General features: G+C 42.7%; 2 protein-coding genes across 5 annotated transcripts in view; one reads left to right on the top strand and one right to left on the bottom strand.

Moving 5' to 3' along the window:
- The window catches only part of LOC122539732 (sorting nexin-11-like), a 131103-nt gene extending 129818 nt beyond the window's left edge, over positions 1–1285 (bottom strand). The window contains exon 1 of one of the 2 annotated variants that reach the window (XM_043674762.2): positions 1243–1285. The gene's annotated coding sequence lies outside the window, so the exon portion shown is untranslated. The remainder of the gene's footprint in view (positions 1–1242) is intronic. The other variant, XM_043674763.2, reaches the window with a different exon arrangement.
- On the top strand, positions 1281–16834 carry cbx1b (chromobox homolog 1b (HP1 beta homolog Drosophila)). 3 transcript variants are annotated; one of them, XM_043674756.2, is made up of 5 exons: positions 1281–1412; positions 10536–10710; positions 12710–12884; positions 13939–14030; positions 14477–16834. In XM_043674756.2, the coding sequence occupies exons 1-5, from the start codon at positions 1409–1411 to the stop codon at positions 14616–14618; spliced, it is 588 nt and encodes a 195-aa protein (XP_043530691.2). In that variant the 5' UTR covers positions 1281–1408; the 3' UTR covers positions 14619–16834. The 3 variants fall into 3 exon arrangements, with proteins under 3 accessions (XP_043530691.2, XP_043530692.1, XP_043530693.1); XM_043674757.2 differs by having other exon boundaries at positions 13936–14030; XM_043674758.2 differs by lacking the exon at positions 1281–1412 and adding an exon at positions 2360–2532 and having other exon boundaries at positions 13936–14030.
- The last annotated feature ends 2261 nt before the right edge of the window (positions 16835–19095 follow it).

The raw sequence follows: 19095 nt of genomic DNA, 5'->3' as shown, positions 1-19095 counted from the left end.
CAGGCGACTGACTGTGTGGAGTTTGCACGTTCTCCCCGTGTCTGCGTGGGTTTCCTCCGGGTGCTCCGGTTTCCTCCCACAGTCCAAAGAAGTGCAGGGTCAGGTGAATTGGCCATACTGAATTGCCCGTAGTGTTAGGTAAGGGGTATGGGTGGGTTTCGCTTTGGTGGGTCGGTGTGGACTTGTTGGGCCGAAGGGCCTGTTTCCACACTGTAATGTAATCTAATCTAAAAAGAACACCTCTGGGACACCCGCACCAACCAACCCAACCGCCTGTGGTCGAAAACTTTAACTCCCCCTTCCACTCTGCCAAGGACATGCAGGTCCTTGGCCTCCTCCATCGCCAGACAATGGCAATACGACGCCTGGAGGAAGAGCGCCTCATCTTCCGCCGAGGAACCCTCCAACCACAAGGGATGAATGCAGATTTCTCCAGTTTCCTCATTTCCCCTACCCCCAACATTTCTCAGTCTCAACCCTCGGACTCAGCATCGCCTTCTTGACCTGCAATCTTCTTCCCGACCTCTCCACCCCCACCCCTTCTCCAGCCTATCACCCTCACCTTAACCTCCTTCCACCTATCGCATTCCCAACGTCCCTCCTCCCTACCTTTTATCCTGAAGAAGGGCTTATGCCCGAAACGTCGATTCTCCTGCTCCTTGGATGCTGCCTGACCTGCTGCGCTTTTCCAGCAACACATTTTTCAGCTATGCCCTCTTGTCCGAGCTTCACCTACCTGGGAAACATCCTATCTACTTCTATTTTATCAATTCCCTTCATAATTTTATATGTTTCTGTAAGATTGCCCGCCCCCATTCTTCTGAATTCCAATGAAAATAATCCCTACCTACTCAAGTCTCTCCTCACAAACCAACCCCCTCAACTCCAGAATCAACCTGGTGAACCTCCTCTGCACCCCCCTCCAGTGCCAGTACATCATTCTTAAGAATGGAGACCAAATCTGGACACAGTGCTCCAAGTGTGGCCTCACCAAGAGATAGAGACACCTCTGAGTGAAAGACAAGGTGTTAAGGACAACACTGGAATAGCCTATGGTTTAAATGATTCCTTTTGTTTTGTGATCCTAACAATCTGCAGTCCTGCCACTGAGTTTATCACGTCAAAACAAACAAGGCAGCGGTAACATAACCACACGAAGCCGGGGCTAAGGCACAGCAGTTAAGAATTAGCCGGGTTTTTGTTTTCAAGCAGCACGCCCCCGTTCAAACGCCGTTGATTTACCTCAGGGCGGTTGTGGCCGAGTGCAGCAGCAGCATATTTCCCCCCACCCCCACCAACCGCCGCCCACCCACCATTCCCGGGTCCGCCTCCTCCCGAGCTCCGGCTACTCGCCCAATCCCGCAGATTGGTTCCGACTCCCCGGCACGCCACCATCTTTAGCGGCAACATGGGTAAAGCATTTCCAATCTTTTATTTATTTATTTTATTTTTGAAAAAAACATCTTTCAAACAAAAATCAAAAGCAAAGGGTGTATTCCCCGCTGCCTCGTGTTTGTTCGCCCTTTGTAATTTTCGGGTCAGCGGCGAAGGGGTTGTTTAGGAGGAGGTGAAGGGTTGTTGTTTGTGTGGTGTTTGGGGGGGGGTTGGGGGGGGGGGGGGGAGGTGGTGTGTGAGGGGAGGGCGGCCTCGGGCTTTATTGTGTCTCGGGGTTTTTGTGGCGATCCCTAGGCCTAGGCCGCGGCCTGACCATTGAAAAGTGTCTCCTTCCCTTCCTCAGTCGAAGTTATCCTCATCGCCCCGCCGCGGAAGGCTTAATGTTGTTAATCTTTTTTTGAAATGCCGCGTCGAGTTTTTGCGAAAAATAGGGTGTCATTTTTTCAAAAAAAAACATGAACTTGCTTTGATTAGTGCGCGTGCGCTGTGCGGGAGCACGGGGAATGTTTAAAGCTGAGAATTTATTTACTCCGTGCAGATGGTTTTAAATGCAAGTTCACAGTCGTGATTTTGCAGAGAACTTGCATGTTTCTTTGGAAACCAGGACACTTTTTTTTTGACCGAATTCTCATGTTTGTTCTCTCTCCCGGGTGTATTTGTGCCGCGCGCGGTTTGTAGTCCGGCGCCTCACTGCGCATGGGCAGGCGCTCCGAGCCACACACAAATAAGACGAAAACCTGCCCGTTTCGAAGCGGCGAGGCCGCCCTCGCTCCGGGAAGGAGAGTGGACATCGGACGGGAATGTGGCCGAAGCCCTCCCCTCCCTAGCCCCAGGGTCGCGAGTGTGGAGTGCCCCGTTCGGGCGGGAAGGCGGGCGGCAGGGGCCGGCGCAGACTACAACTCCCGGCAGCCCCCGCGGTGCGGCGCCATGTTGGAATTTCCCGCGCCTGCGCACTGGCGGCGCTCGGTCACCGTGGCGGGTTGTGAAGAAGCCTTTTGTTTGTGTGTTTCTTTTGCATTTTTACCAAAACAGATTGTGTATTTTTGCAAGATTTGTTTTCTTAGATTATAGTAATCGTGGGATTTGAAGACGGTTTAAAATACAATTATTACCGTCGGCCGCTCCTTTTTATAAAAGGTACGGGTTTGCATTTTAAACGTTACCTTTTTAAAGTTGCAAACACCACCTGCAGCTTAACGGGGACTCGTTGCATTAATTAGAAAATATTTTTCCACTTCACCGAATCCTCCTCCATTCGCCGCCCAATTTGAAGGCGTCAGTTGGGGTTCGGTGGGTGGCGTTTGGTCTCTGAAGTCGGAAGGTTCAAGCCCCATTTCAGAGACTTGAGCGTGCAGTCTAGGCCAACACTGTGTGGTGCAGCAATGAGGGGGTGCTGCACTGCCAGAGGTGCCATCTTTTCGGTGGGACGCTAAATGGAGAGGCGCTGTGGGATTGCTAAAGATCCCGTGGCCACTCTTCCAGAAGATGGGGACGCCGTCGCGTCCTGACCGTTATTTGCCCCTGTACTAACAACGCAGGAGCCAAATGAGGAAAATCTAAACGGATAATTGCTAATTTACTGCAAATGTTAAAAATTTAAAATCTCAAAGAATGCTGAAAATACTTAACCGTAGAGGGAGATAATGAATGATTCTAGTCGATGAAGGACTTTATTTATTACAGAGAGATTATCTGATCATATCACATTGCTATTTGATGCAGTGACTTCCTTTAAGAATTGGACAGCAGCATTCATTCAATAATTTGCTCTGCTGTGAATCGTCTTTTGTTTTGTGCACATTTTGACCCCCACAGCATAGGAGAAGGAGGAGAGTTTCTTCATAGGCGCAACCTTGTCAGCCAGATCTTTGGCAAAGGTTTAGCAGCAGGTTCTTGTCAACTAATGCCAAAATATTTGAGGAGAAAGTGAGGTCTGCAGATGCTGGAGATCAGAGCTGAAAATGTGTTGCTGGAAAAGCGCAGCAGGTCAGGCAGCATCCAGGGAACAGGAGAATCAACGTTTCGGGCATAAGCCCTTCCGGAAGAAGGGCTTATGCCCGAAACGTCGATTCTCCTGTTCCCTGGAAGCTACCTGACCTGCTGCGCTTTTCCAGCAACACATTTTCAGCTAATGCCAAAATATGCCATGCCTTTCACAAACTCAGATTTCAATCAAGAAGTAGTTTTGAAGTGTAATCACTGTTTAATGTGGGAAATGTAGCAACCAGTTTGGACACCATAAGTTCTCTCAAACAGTAATGTAGCAGTGGTCAGATCTGTAATGATTTTAAATAAAATGTTGAAACTCAACAAGACTGGCAGCTTCTGTGGAGAGATAATCGGGTAATATTTCAAGTCTGCTATAAACTCTTCAGAACAAATGTTTAGTCTTATTTGTTGAAGGATAAGTGGTGGAGACACCAGGGAGAACTCCCCTGTTGTTTTTCTGGGTTGCTGTGGATATTTTGCATTTATCTAAGAAGGCAGATGGCACTTAAGGTCTCATCAGATGTACTATCCAAAATATGTTACAAGGCACGTATGTGGGGGGGATTAGAACCCACAATCTTCTAACTGTAAGGTGAAAATTCTGCCACTGAGACTTAGCTGACACTTTAATCAAGGCCTCTGGTGACAGTTCTGCAGGATAACCTGTTGTTGACCTGAATGAAGTGATGCACCTGTTACTGTAGTTCATATTGTTGAAGAGGCATACTAGGTGAAGGTGTTGCCAGGATACAGTGAAATGTGCCAGGCAGTATTAGTACTGTGAAACTGGCTGCGATGCGGTACAGGGTCTCATTGAAACCAGTATTTTGGTTGGTACTGACTTCAGGTCTCTTGCACTGATTGGTACTCGGCAGTTAAAATTTCCTGAAAATAGAATGACATCCAGAAAGACTAAATCTATATATTTTTTAAAATCCTTTGAAGGACGAGAAAGTGGGGAGAATGTGAGCTGATTTTTAATGAGAAATCTCTGCAGAGCAGTGGAGTTTAGATTTACGCTGCTTTTCCATTGCTGCTGTTTTAATTCTAATTCCAGGAGATCTGGTTTCTGAGCTTGTTTCCAAGGTTGTGTTAACACCTGGTTCACATTCCAGTAACAGATTCATTGTCTCATGAGTCCACAATCAGTAATAATGTTGCCAAGAGTTAATGCACTGTGTAAGTGCAAATATTGGTCAATAGTGTGAATGAAGGATTTTGAATATAGGCCTCCCAGACAAGTTATAATGGTGTCAGACACAAAGATTTAGTAAAACCACTAGTTCATACTGAATGGAGTCCAGGCATATGGGCCTTAGCCAAGTTATGTTCTGAGGGAGGTTACATCCTGACGGTTTTTTGTTGGGGAATGGCAATATCGTTTGGTTCCAGTCAACTATGACTCAAATAATTTCACCTTAAAGTCCCACTGTTGTTTATAAGAATTTTCTTTACTTGTGATACAGGACTAAAAATTTCATAGGTTTCATTTTGTGATTAGTCAGTTTGACCTCAGATCTGCCTCCCTGCAGTTGCAAGCTGTGAACGGTTAAAACTGGGTTCTCTATTGTAAATTGCTGCCAGCAAGCCTGATGTTAAACTGGACTGCAGGTTTGACATGGCAACGCGCTTGACGTGTTATGTGGGTTGCAGACTTTTACTCAGACATGTAATCTCAGTTTTCCTCATCTGACTGTTGCAGCTCCTCAGGATCTCCATGTTTGAATTAACATTGCTTTTTAACCAATTCCTATTCTTTAAACATCTATCTCAAGCAAAACAAGATGTTTTAAACTAGTTTTTGAAAAATGTTCTAAGTAGTTGATTAGATAATCCAAACTGTTGACTACCCAGCCTGGGACTGTAAATGTTCACATTTCACACTGAAGAACTTTGGAGGGAAGGGATTTGCAGTGTAATGTACAGAATATGAAGCTTGTTGCTGTCTAGAATTATGAGGGATTTAACTTTTTACGCAAGATGATACTGAAACCCATGAATTGGTGATGGATGCAATTTTCAAGAGCATCTTCTGATTCTTCTGAAGCTGACTTTCACTTCAATGTGTGTGTCTGTCTAAAATTTTAGTCCTTCGAATGTTTTTTATTTTCAGTGTTCACTATAAACCTGCACGATTAGTTGGATCAGTAAGCTCTTATTTTTATGTTGGCTTATGTAACATTTGGCCATGTTCAGTGAAAATTATTAAAATATATTCTATAACTATTTTCTGTATTGCAACAGTGATTACCTAAAAGGTATTTAATTACCTGCAGTGGAACTTTTGGAAGTCCTGTGTTTGTGAAAGTGTTTATAAAATTATGGTTGCTGCTACTGCTCCATACCTAGTATTTCTTAGTTCCCTAACTCTTCTCAAATCTTCAGCCTACACATTTGTTCTTCAAAGGATCCAGCCTTCTGTCAGTCCATTAGTTTGTCAGTGAACATTTTGAGCTTGGGTGATTGTCCTGGGTGTGTAGGGGGAGGAGCAATGAGAATTAAATATACTCTCATCGCTGTTAATGAATGGAACCAGGAGAATGGGAATATCTCATCATTCTTAAACCATTCTTGGCACATGGGAGCATTCACTGACAAAGCTGTACATCCCTACTTGCCAATAAGCAGTTTGATGCAATTGAAAGAAATATTTTTGATAGTATATCACCTTTCCTGACTGCAGGATGCCCCAAAATGCCATATAGATAATGAGGTTATCCTGCTTTGAAGTGTAATCATGGTTATGTTGTAGAAAACACCGTGGCCAAATTTGTGTGAAGTAAGATCCCATAAGCAGTAATGTGCTGATTACCAACAAGCAACTCAATTTTAGTGATACTGACTGAAAGAGATATAATGGTCAGGTCACTGGGAAGAATGCTCCTGCTCTTTGATATGGTGCCATGGGATCCTTTGTGCCTGCGTGAGAGGGCAGACTATGGCTTCAATTTAACATATCTGAAATATTCTCCATATTGCAGAAGTCTTATAGTACCGCATTGAAGCGGCAGCATGGCTTATAGGCTCAGTCTCTGGTGTGGAACTTGAACCCGCAACCTTCTAATTAGTAGGTACTTGAACCAATAATGACCTTGTTTTCTTTTGGTGAGGTGGAGTTGGCATGTGATATCTAAAACAATTTTATGCGTGGAGTGATTTCTCTGGTCTTGTAAACACAAACATAGGCAAAGGTTTAAACAAAGAAGAGGTCTTCAGCAAACCACATTATATTAAATGCAGATGAAAAAAACGCACAGGAAATGCATAATAAGTCAAGACATCTGAAAGCTAAAGGGAGCAGACAGCAGACCAGGTGCAGTCCTTCTCCACACAGCATCATGGGGCTGGAACACTGAACGTGGAAGCTGGCCAAGATGCATAAGGCCAGTGGTGCTGATACTCCTGTTTGTTGAGGCAGTTTGCTGCAAAGTATTTTTACAAATAGTTCTGGGGAAAAAAATCCCTGCAGTACTTTTTAAATGTAGACTTTTTTGATAATATTAAAACAATTTTGAAACAGCAAAATGTGCCAAATACTTTCTTCTAAGTAACAGAAACAATGATTTTTGCCAACCATTTTCAAGAAATTGAACCTCCTGCAGGAACAGCTAAAGGAGAGAAGCAGAAAAAAGTTGCATTTTCTAAATGTTTAGAAACCATCAACAGCAGAGGATTGGAGATTGGAAAGCAGTCAAAACAACTAATGGAATATTGGCCTTTAGCCCAAGTGATGCTCCTGTTATGTAGAGTCTGACAAAGGCTCTATTTAGAGTAATCATTCATTTCTGAACACTGTACCTCAGGAAACAATATATTGGACTTGGAGGGGGTGCAGTAATTAAATGAAGAGGTGGTGTTACATACATTCAGTTTGTATTCCCCTGAGTTTAGAGGATTAATCAGATCAGGTGCTTAAATGTTAAAAGGATCCAACATGTAGAAACCTCCCTCTAGTGGTGGAAACAAAGAACTAAAGGATACAATTGTGTGGGGTGGTGGTAAAAACCCACCTGATTCATCAAATTTCTGTAGATTTGGAAACCTGCGATCCTTACCCAGTCTGACCTCCTGTGACTCTGACTCCCAATGATGTGGGTGACCCTGAATTGACCTTTGTAATAGCTTAGGAATAGGCAAAAGTGAGGACTGCAGATGCTGGAAATCAGAGTCTAGATTAGAGTGGTGCTGGAAAAGCACAGCAGGTCAGGCAGTATCCAAGGAGCAGGAAAATCAACATTTTGGGCAAAAGCCCTTAGGAATGCCTTTACTGGCTGATTGGCTGGGTTAAAATCCTGGGACTTGTCCCTACACCACATGGACTGGAGTGGTTTGAGGAGGAGGTTCACCACATCTGGGATGGTCAATAAGTGTGTTTAGCTAGTGATGTCATGCCCTGTGAATGAACAGATTATTAGAGTCACAGGATGGTGAAAATTTCAAACACTCCAACAGGCTGTGGATACTAGGGAACAATTGGCGTGTGCAGCATTGATGGATTGATGTTTATGGGTAAGTGAGTTGTGGAAGACTAAGTAAAGTTGGAACAGACTGGTTAAAGAGCCTCCTGTTATTGCATCTGTGCACGTGATATTCGCCTTATTCCTTCTTGCACCTGAACTCGATATAGATTTATGGTCAGGATGCTGCTTTAAGAGGTTGTGGGATGTAGATGCAATCTGATTCATGTGATGCTTGCTGCCTTCCAACTTGCTGGGAGGGCTAGCATAGGGCCACAGAGACTGACTTCTAGTTGTAGGTTTTTCAGCAAACAGTTGAGCTACCTTTGCAATCATTTAACACTGTTGAGCAAGGAGTATTATCTGGTTGTTGATGAAGCCCACATGGTGCAGATGTTTCCTTTTCCCCCCTGTTTTCTCAGCATCACATTCATTGGCTGTCCTGAGAAGACTTAGTCTGCTTGTTTGACAATGATACTACACCTTTAAACTCCATGGATTTGGACAACTTTTTCCAAGCTCAGTCTATTTTACACAAAATACTGAGACTTTGCTATTGCAATGATCACAGTTCTGATTTAAGGCCCTTAAATTCCTTACCCTGCAACTGTAGTAAGGTTGATTTGTTTTCTCCCGTATGGTTTCTGTATGTGGTATATGAAGCTCAGTGCTTTCATTACCGGCAAGTCTGTGCTCAAATACCCCATCAGACGGTTTTGCTGAATTACCCAAGAGGATATCTAATCTTATTCTTTTCGTGCGATGATGATTTTCTGCTAATAAAGATTTACTTGCTGAAGTTTCTTTATATTTTTTAAGAAGTCACAGCTACCTGCCCTTTGTATAATTCTATGCAGCTGGTCTGTGGAATTAACCACTAGCTGTGCAATACACAAGTTTACTCATATTTGTCACAAGCCACACCAAGCCTTAGACTAGTCCATCTTCTAGCAAATGACTACAGAAGTAGAATACAGTATTAAGTCAGGGGTGCAAATAACTTGGAATTTTATAGTAAACCCCAACCTAGTATGGTGTGAGCATTCACACGACCCTGGCAAGACTCATTCCTGATGAAGAGCTTATGCTCGAAACATCTACTCTCCTGCTCCTTGGACGCTGCCTGATCAGCTGTGCTTTTCCAGCACCATACTTTTTGACTCTGATCTCCAGCATCTGCGGTCCTCTGTTTCTCCCAAGACTATCTTGGACTTCTGTAATGAGAATCTTTCGATCCTAAAAATAGGAATAAATCTCCAGCAAAATAGTGACAGCAGAAATAGTTGCGTGAACACTATTATGAAAATCAGTCATTTACAGTACTGTGTCAAACGGGAATTCCCCTATCATCTCGATTTTGCCTGGAGCTTGTAGTTTCACTTTATGTAGCCAAAAAAAATCCACAATTTCTTTATTTTTAAATCGAATATCTGACTCGGACTCTGTTCCCGTTGAAATATAAGTAGATGTTATGAACTTATTTTCCACAGTGAGATTGCCTATCACAACAGCTGAGAAGTTAATGCATAGGGAAAAGAAATGGAATTTGCTAGACTAGAGGAATCGACTGAGGGTTGGGAGTTTGACTGGTCCTGGTGATAAGTTGAAAATGTTGAAACCCATTTTGTTTAAGCCCTGTTGATCTGGTATCAACAGTTCTCTAGGCTGTATGCAAACGAGGCAGTTGTACACGTTCAGTTCCAGACATCACCATGGCTCTGGTTGATGTAACTTTACTTTGTCCTTTGTTTGGTCATTGAGGTTTTAAAGAGGGTGATCATTTTTGTTTTAAATTGCACCATTGCGAAACTGCCTTACATCCCTGACCATGCTCTTTTAACTCTTTACCTCTCACCTCCCCCACATACTATTACACACGTACAATCACTTACATCTGTATAATACATAATGTGGTAAGATACTGCTTTATGGGAGTGTCTTTGTTTAACACAAAAACCAAGCCAGGTAAGGAGATATTAGGGCAGGTGCCCAAAACCTGATCCAAGAAGTAGGTTTTAAGAAGCACCTTTAAAGGTAGAGGGAGTGGCAGAGTCTGAAGTTTGAGGAAGAACTTCCTTTTAAGACCCAGACAGCTGAAAATATACCAATAGTGGAGTTATAAGAAATGGTATAAGAGGCCAGAAGTGGAATGCAATGGTAATATCACTAGAATGATGTTCGAGTCTGTAATGTTCTGGGGATGTTAGTTCAGATCCAATTATGGTCACATTTGAACTCAATAGAAAATTTAGAATAAAAAAAGCTACACTAATGGTGACAATGTAACCTTTCTCAATTCTCGGATATAAACCCATCTGGTTCACTAATGTCCTTTTTAAGGGAGGAAATTACGATTAGGGAGAGCAATAAATGCTGGTCCAGCCAGAAATGCCCACATCCCTCCCATAAACAAATTGAAAGTGTAAGATTGAAGGAGACTATAGAGATTGGGAGGGGCAAGACAATGCAAGTGTGTGAAAATAATAAGAATTTCAAAATCATCAATTTTTTTTACATCCTGCAAACTTTCAGTTGACGCTCATTATGAACTGTACACCATCAGTGTGGTAGGCTGTCCTTTTAGAGTGTGTCTGGGAGGGGGCAGTAAGTAATGAATTCTGTTTTGATCAGAATATTGTTTCTGTTGATTTTACAAATTTTAAATTTAGTTCACCATGTTTATTTTTTAAACAGCCTCAGCCTCACTTCTGAATTTAAGACTGGACACAATGGGGAAAAAGCAAAACAAGAAAAAAGTGGAGGAGGTTCTAGAAGAGGAGGAGGAAGAGTACGTCGTGGAAAAAGTACTGGACAGGCGTATCGTGAAAGGGAAAGTGGAATATCTGCTGAAGTGGAAAGGATTCTCGGAGTGAGTGTTTAACTAACTTCATGTTAGCTTCAGTAACAATTCTGGCCCAGGTAACTGTCCATTCTTCATGTCGGCCTTGGAAGGCGTGTAATACAGATTCAGTAGAATACTACCCAGGTTAGATAATGAGGAGAGATCACATAAATTATACCCTGGTCACTGAAAGGAAGTTTAGATTTAGAACTGGTGTCAGGAGAATTTTAAAGCTACAGAATTGGCATCCATCAGTGTTTACTGGACAGTGTTAGGATGAGACTGAGAAGGTGATTGAATGAAACCGTACGGAAAAAGATGAATAAATTTGATTAGAACTATTGTTTGAATAATAAATACCAGTAGAGATTGATTCGATTGGCCTGTTTTGTGTTCATTTCCATGTATTATTTCCCTGGAATCTAGATGGTTAAAGGGTAATTTAATGAATAGTTTAGGATTTTTGAAAGGAATGGTTAGGGCAGATGAAGGGGCATAACCTGATCAAATCAGAGCCATGCCATTCAGGAAGGAAATTAAGCAAGCACTTTTCTTCCCACCACAGATGATGGAAATGTGGAATTGTTTTCCACAAAAAGCAGTATGTGCGCGCTGGATTCATCATTTTAAAATTTGAGATTAAGTATAGACACAGGATGTTAATGGATGTGGGGCCAAAGTCCAATTCAGCCATGTCTTTCTGAAATGGTGAAAGAGGCTGGTTCCTGAATGCCTGTTCCTATAAGAGGTATTTTTACAGAAGGCAGTAACCATCATGTGGAGTATCGTGGCCAAGCCGGATCATGTCCAAGTGCCACATACACATTTACCATTCCTGGTCACCACATAAGGAGTGGGACAGAGAGAATCCTTTGACACTATGCAGTAAAGCTATCAGATGAGTTTCATTTTGGAACTGTGAAATAATCACTTAATAGTTAATATCTTCACGAAGCAATTAGATTACATCTTTTGCCTTCTTAACCACCCCATTAACATCTTTTAATCACATTGGCATGTGATTCTCAAGTTAAAAAAGAAGCAGAAAAGAGCAGTCAAATTTCCTTAATTTAGTCTCCAGAAATAAATTTGAATGGCCAAAGCCCTCTGTATTGTCCCATAACCCAGCCAAAGTGGTATCCCCTGTCTCATTGCAGTCCAGTAGTTAAGGTGAGGCCCTTCCCTTGTGTGCTGTCTCCCCCACACCCCCTCTTTCTTTGTCTTCAATTCTATGCAATGTTGTAGCGCAATGAACAAAAGTGATACGATGAATTGGTTATTTTCTGAAAGTGTTTTTTAAGAAGATTAAAGTTCATATTGGAACTTTGACGATCTCTATAAACAGGGGATACACACACTTAGGTGTTGGGGCACTGATTTATGAGCTTCTCTATCTGTGTTTGTGGTTTACTGTTAGGAGAGTACAGGCTAAATCATTGTGGGTTACAGTGAATTACGGCAGCATCCGAGAAGCAGGAAGATAGATGTTTTGGGCAGGAGCCCTTCATCAGATTTTCCTGCTCCTCGGATGCTGCCTGACCTGTTGTGCTTTTCCAGCACCACTCTAATCTCCAGCATCTGCAGTCCTCACTTTCGCCTACAGTGAATTATGCCAAAGTACGGCTCAGAAGTCCTCCTCCATTCAACATCTGCTGTGTTTCAGCTGCATCACTTGCAATGCAGGAGACTGCACAGTTTCCACAGCCTGGAGTGTGTTAGATATTCCTAAATATGTGTAGAACGTATATATTTGATTGCAGATCTGATGTATTCTATATTATGCTGAGTGATGCTGGACAGAAAACTTAATGTAGTCCCAATTAAGCATTTGTATGAAAATCCCTGTCCCATCTAATCTTGCCCCAGTGGCCCAGCAGCAGTTATATCCATGTTGTCCCTATTTGAGACTGGTGATTAGGAGCTGAGCTTTTTTTGGGTGGGTGCCGGGATGGAGGGAAAGGGGGCAATAGTTGTTTGCTTGTTTGTTGGCAGACTGCAGTCTATAAAGTGAACTAATTTTTTTCAGTGATGACAATACATGGGAACCTGAGGAGAATCTTGACTGTCCTGATCTCATCGCAGAATTTTTACAGTCCCAGAAAATAGCACATGATGGAATAGATAAAACAGAGGGGCCCAAACGGAAAGCAGAGTCTGATACTGAAACTGAGGAAAATAAAAACAAGAAGAGGCGAGAGGAGGTCAGTGAGTATGCTTTTTTTCAATATTACCTGTTCTTCCATATTGAGCACATACTCTAACCTTGAACTGAGTAAACAGTGTTTATTACAAAGTAAATTCCTAGGAACATTTTCAACACGGTGGCACAGTGGTTAGCGCTGCTGCCTCACAGCGCCAGAGACCCGGGTTCAATTCCCGCCTCAGGCGACTGACTGTGTGGAGTTTGCACGTTCTCCCCGTGTCTGCGTGGGTTTCCTCCGGGTGCTCCGGTTTCCTCCCACAGTTCCAAAGATGTGCAGGTCAGGTGAATTGGCCATGCTAAATTGTCCGTAGTGTTAGATTAGGGGTATGGGTGGTTTTTGCGCTTCGGCAGGTCGGTGTGGACTTGTTGGGCCAAAGGGCCTGTTTCCACACTGTAAAGTAATCTAATCTAATCTAATCTAATCTGTTTTGTTACAAAGGGATAAATGACCTCCTTTGCTGTAATCTGTGGCTTTCTAGAATTATTCTGGTGAGGAGAGAGTCTGTAATTGGCCATTCCTTCCAAGTTTAGCTGTATAGTGTAGCAATAGAATTATGAATCCATTTGCCCTTCAATTCTTGTTCCTTGCCCTGGGTTCCCATCAAATCAATGTGCAGAGTTAGAATCAAGACAGAGGACAGTCTAGATCATGTACCATGAGAGCAAACGCAAGTGTGCAAAACAGCTACTTAAACTACTGTCCCTTGGTGAGAAACAAGCTCATAGCCTCTAGGGGAGTAGTCAGATACTGTGGATCAAGGTGCTCAACAATAATTCTTGGCGATTTCTCTGGTACGGATTGTGCCAGATCTTGTCTATATTTTAGTACCCGGATGACTGTTTATTGGCCAAGTTAATGTGGGACATTCCATAGGACTTGGAGAGTTAAACTCTAGAATTCTCCACATCACTTGTTGAGTTAGAGTCACCCTCATCCCTTGAGTTTGCTCAACACAGTCTCTCTGTGGATTTCTTGGCTTGTCACAGTGATGACACACCATCTTCCCACCCCTCCTCCCTGGCTGAGGTCTAATCTGTTTCTCTTGCAGCAGGAGAAACCAAGAGGTTTTGCCAGAGGATTGGAGCCAGAGCGTATTATTGGGGCTACGGACTCCAGCGGAGAGCTCATGTTCCTCATGAAGTGGTGAGTTTTAGCTTTTAAAATTGATTTGTGAATTTAAACCTCTTGCCGAACAAAGTTACTCTGGCTAGAGAGCTCAATCTATGGATGGGAACATAAACCAGTCCCTAACTAGCACTAAATTAGCACCCAAGAGCTAAAGAGTGGCTGTAGAGAAGGGTGGAAGAAAAACCTCGTAGAATGGAATCATTAAGTTTAGTAGTAGGCTGTCTGGCATATCGTGCCTGTATGAACTATGACAGAATTATCCAGTTACTCTTGTCTTCACCACTTCTGCCCCCAACCCAGAAAATGAGATACAAAGTTTTTCACCAAAAATAATCTGTCTGGGTAGGAGCTGTTGATGCGAGCTTAACTGATCTGCTTGCATGTGTTATGTATTTGCAGATTCCAGACCAAGTCAGATTAAATGTTGTTCATACATTTATGCATTTCTATCCTCCACCCAGGAAAAATTCTGATGAAGCTGATTTGGTTCCAGCAAAAGAGGCAAATGTCAAGTGTCCCCAGGTGGTTATCTCATTTTATGAGGAACGTCTGACGTGGCATTCGTACCCATCTGAAGAGGAAGAAAAGAAGGAGGAAAAGTAACCGAGGGAGAGGGGCTTAAGCATCTCCCATTACAACTTTACAAGACGAGAAAATAATCCCGACTTTTCAGAAAGTGGTTTTCAGTTGTACAGGTGTATAGTTCTCCGGGTGTACCTTTTCTCAATTCTTTCAGACCCATATCATTGTCAGCATTTGAGAGGGGATGGGACAGGTTGTGTTTTTAAATGCAGCATGATTTTTTTCCTCCAGATTTTGGATAACAACTGTAGAAGCCAGTGAATTGTAGATTAGTTACCTTGGCTTGTAGGATAGGGTTTGAGTCCTCAAAGGGGAAAGGAGTCTGTAGGGCTGATGTGCCATTTAAACAGTAGCCTCTTTTTAATATGTCTGATGGTTTTGGTTGAAATTCCTCCCTCTCCTCAGCCTTCTCCTTCACATGTTCCAGATCTGAAGGGCAGCTTGGATAAAATTTATCTGTCTTGTGTCTTGAGGTGTGACAACTACTTTAGAAAGCCCTGTGTGGCTGCCTAATGGTTGTAGTCACACCCCTATTGGAGTGAGGCTGCTCCTGAGTATCCTGCCATTGTGAGCCTCGCTCCCCTGGATTTCTTTTCTCTTTGTTTTTAAGGTAGTGTTTCAGTTATAGTGAAAGACTCTCCTCTTGTTGGCTAGTGCAGGCTGCTCTACTATTAAACAATAAACCTCAGTTCGTGAGAAAGGTGTTCTTAAAAGGTCAAATGATATTGGACAGGCTTTCTTAAAGGGTCAAATTCTTGAGGTTGCTGATGGGTGCAAAAGACTCCAGTCTTGTGAGGTAGAGCAACTTGCTGTTCTTGTGGCTTAGGCAGTTTTAAACTTCATTTTTTTTTAAACGTTAATACTTGCTCATTGTTCAACTTCCACTGCCCAGTGATAGAATCTGTGCTGCTGCTGCCACCCACGAGTATGTGAGGAGAAAGCAGGTGTGTACCACAAACAAACTGCAGAAAGACCTAGCAGTTTTCAGCGTCAGAACAAAGAGACACTTGGTTTTTTTACTGTGGTCAGGAAGAGGTTTATCCCAACAGCTTCACTGTGCCTTTCCCACATTTCCTGCTCATATTGCACGACCAGCTGGTTATGAGGGTATAGGTTGAGATTCCCAACTACCATATCCCAGTGCAGCACCATATTCTCCATTATCTTGCCATCCCTGGCCCGGTGACCTTTGAAGGTATGCATTGTAGTGCTCTAATAATTCCATCTTTATTTCCAAACAGCTGTGTAAAGCATGACACCTTATGGCCAGAGGTCATCGAACTCATTCCCCAGCTGAGGAGCACATGAGTAGGTACTAAGTGTAATTATCACTCTGGGAATGTTTGGTGGATATTCCAAGGATCTCTTTTAAGCTCATTTGGTCCCAGGATACTGTTTTAGTGTTGCCTCAGTTGTTTGATTGGTGAAACCTCTTACTGAACAATTATATGTTCAACCTGTTTGGGAGGAGAGGGACATTGTGTAGCAAATAAGTGTGTATCACATTTACATCTGCTCCTTTTCCTAAGGCATTGATCTTGTGGATGGCAATTGGGAGTGGATGAGGCTTTCCCTGCCCCAAGTCACAAATCAAACCAAAAGAAACTACCTATTTTTTAAAAATTCCCCTGTAGAATTGAGATTCTTATCGGACTACTGGTTGTGTTTTGTCTATCTGGGGGGGGAGAGAGGAGGGAGGAGAGGAGAAAGAGAAGTGTGTTGTTTGATTATAATCCACATGCCGTAGACCTGGAAAAGGGATGTGGCTGCTGTTTCCACAGTGGCCTTTCCCAACTGGCTGCAACATCAATTCAACAGTGTCCTAATGCAGGAAAAGTATTGCTTTGACAGTGTTTGTGTAACTGGGGTAAGACTGATTATGTTCTCATTCGTAATCTTATTAAACGTGATGCGGGGGGGGGGGGGGGTCAGGTCAGGGTGGGGGGAGTGGGAAATGATATGGGTACATTTCAGGTATTTGTGGAAGGAAAAAATACAAGCATGGAAACTAAAGTATTAGTGCCACTTTCCTAGTTTTCATACGTTGCAGCTCTTCTGTCTGATTCGCATTTAATCATCAAATGTTGTCTTTTAGAGGGGGAGAACTGATTTTAGCTGGTTTTAAAGGATCTGTTTTTGTAGAATTCCTATTAAGTATTGTGATAACTGCTCCTGCAACATTACACTGTTGTTTAACAGGAACGCAAATATTATGTAATAAAACAGGAAAAACACAATTGTGTGAATTTCTTTTAATAACTGGACAGCATTAATCAAAATACAATATATGGAGAATGCTAGTGAAACATTGCCAACAACAGTCATAGTCACAGAGCACAGAGCGGCCCTTCAGTCCAATCCTGCACCAACATAACTACACTAGAATCCATTTCATGACCTCAGCCCATACCTTGCAATGTTGTGACATTAAGTCTCATCCAGATTACTGCCAATTTCTGGGTAAAAAACATTTTCCTCCAATTCCCTTTTAAACCTCCTGCCTTTCCCCTTAAATTGATGTCCTCTTGGTAGTGATCCATCTATAGATCTCAAATCTTTTACAACTCAATTAGGTCTCCCTTCAGCCACCTCTGCTGTAAAGGAAATAACCAATCTGGGCAAACATCCTGTGAATCTCAAGTGTGGTGGCCAGAATTGCACAGAGTATTCCAGCTCTGGCCTAGCCAGCTCCAATATGACCTAACTGCTTTTGTAACCTACACCACAACTGAAAGGCAATTGTCCCAAATGTCATCACCATCCAATAACTGATCCTGCAACTTTCATGGATTTGAACAAGCACCCAAGATTCCAGTCTTTCCTACTGTTCTGCCATTTAGTTTTCAGGATTAAATTTCATCTGACCAACCCACCTATATCCTGTGACCTTTATTCCTCACAATTAACCACACATCCAAAAACTTGAACAATGACATGTTTCAGGTCAGTTACTCGAGTTTTCAGCTTCTTTTTGCTTTGCTTAAATTGCTGAGGGTTGGTGAAATTGGTGTGTATTATTTCTGGGCTATAGATAGTGTTCAAGCAGACAAAAACTCCCCTACAGGTAACTAACAGTCAGCTGTACAGCACAGAAACAGACCCTTTGGTCCAACTTGTCCATGCCGAACAGATATCCTAAATTAATCTAGTCCCATTTGCCAGCACTTGGCCCATATTGCTCTAAACCCTTCCTATTCATATACCTACCCAGATGCCTTTTAAATGCCACTTCCTCTGGCAGCTCATGCTAGACACACCATTTGTGTGGAAAAAGTTGCCCCTTCGATCCTTTTAAATCTTTCCCCTCTCACTAAACTATGCCCTCTAGTTCTAGACTTCACCAACCCAAGGAAAAGACCTTAGGCAAAAGTGAGGACTGCAGATGCTGGAAACCAGAGTTTAGATCAGTGGTGAAGGAAAAGTACAGCAGATCAATTGTTGCAATTCCTGGGGTCACAAGAAGTGTTAACAGAGTAAAGTCTTGATAGATCCGCTTGATTCTAGTACTCCACATGGAACTCTAATGCTTTATCTCCCACATTATTTGTTCCCACTGTCACTGGAGCACAGTGGAGTATCCGGCATATTTGTATTGCTCCACAGCCTCATTCAGTTCACTCTGATCATTAAGGGGGTGGAATGGAAACCCATCAAAAGAGAATCCAGCATGGGTGGGGGTGGGGATTAGGATCAAGACAGCCAAGGAGTTTTTTTCCTATAAGTATTTCAGGTACAAACCAAGCCTTGATCACTCATTTAGCAGATCAAAAAATGACCTTCACCTGGAATGTCCAAGATGGTTTTCAACTGAACACAATGCAGAAGCAAGGGAATATAGGTGATCAATAGCAGGAAGTTTCCATGCTTACATTTGAGCTGATGTATGAGGCTTTATGGCAGCTTGAGTCATTGTTCAAGCCTCCTAGGGCCCTGCATGACATTGGTCATTTTACATTGAGCCCAGAAACATCAATTCTGTCAACATAACTGATATCCTAAGTTTTGAAGGACTCCACGGAGTGGTTTTCACACCCCATCCCCCGAACCCTTCAGCACAAACAGGATTGCTGGAAATGTGTGTTAGACTCCATCTGGGTCAGACCTACAATTTAAAAAGGTTTCCAATATTTGGCCTGACTCTGCGAAAACCAATCTTGATTATTTCAAAGTATACTTGAAAAAGGTTGAAGAGCAGACAATGTCAAGGCGTACAGCTTTTTCAATCAAGGACTCTGGGACAGAACAAAAGACTATTGACTTATTAGGAATCCTCTGTCATCAACAGGTAAGATAGAGGAATGAGCAGGACTTTAATTTTGTCGTCAAAACAAAGGGGCAGGACTGTGCTGCCACCTCTGGTAGGATGGTGAGAAAAAAGCATCTTGAGCTTTATTACCCAGTTTCATCAAAGAAATGATCATCTCATTCTCCTTACCAGCACAATACAGACAGCATGTGCAAAACCATATCACCAATCCAGAAACACTGCCAAAACCTT

Source organism: Chiloscyllium plagiosum, unplaced genomic scaffold, assembly GCF_037043375.1.
Source record: "Chiloscyllium plagiosum isolate Xiang-an unplaced genomic scaffold, Cpla_swu_hap1 HiC_scaffold_32, whole genome shotgun sequence".
NCBI lineage: Eukaryota > Metazoa > Chordata > Chondrichthyes > Orectolobiformes > Hemiscylliidae > Chiloscyllium > Chiloscyllium plagiosum.
This window is presented reverse-complemented; position numbering and strand designations above follow the sequence as displayed.

Bases quoted from the DNA above. Each gene is read 5' to 3' on its own strand.
- cbx1b (XM_043674757.2), top strand. The intron at 10,711-12,709 runs GTGAGTGTTTAA...AATTTTTTTCAG, and splicing joins AAGTGGAAAGGATTCTCGGA to TGATGACAATACATGGGAAC. The intron at 14,031-14,476 runs GTGAGTTTTAGC...TCCTCCACCCAG, and splicing joins CTCATGTTCCTCATGAAGTG to GAAAAATTCTGATGAAGCTG.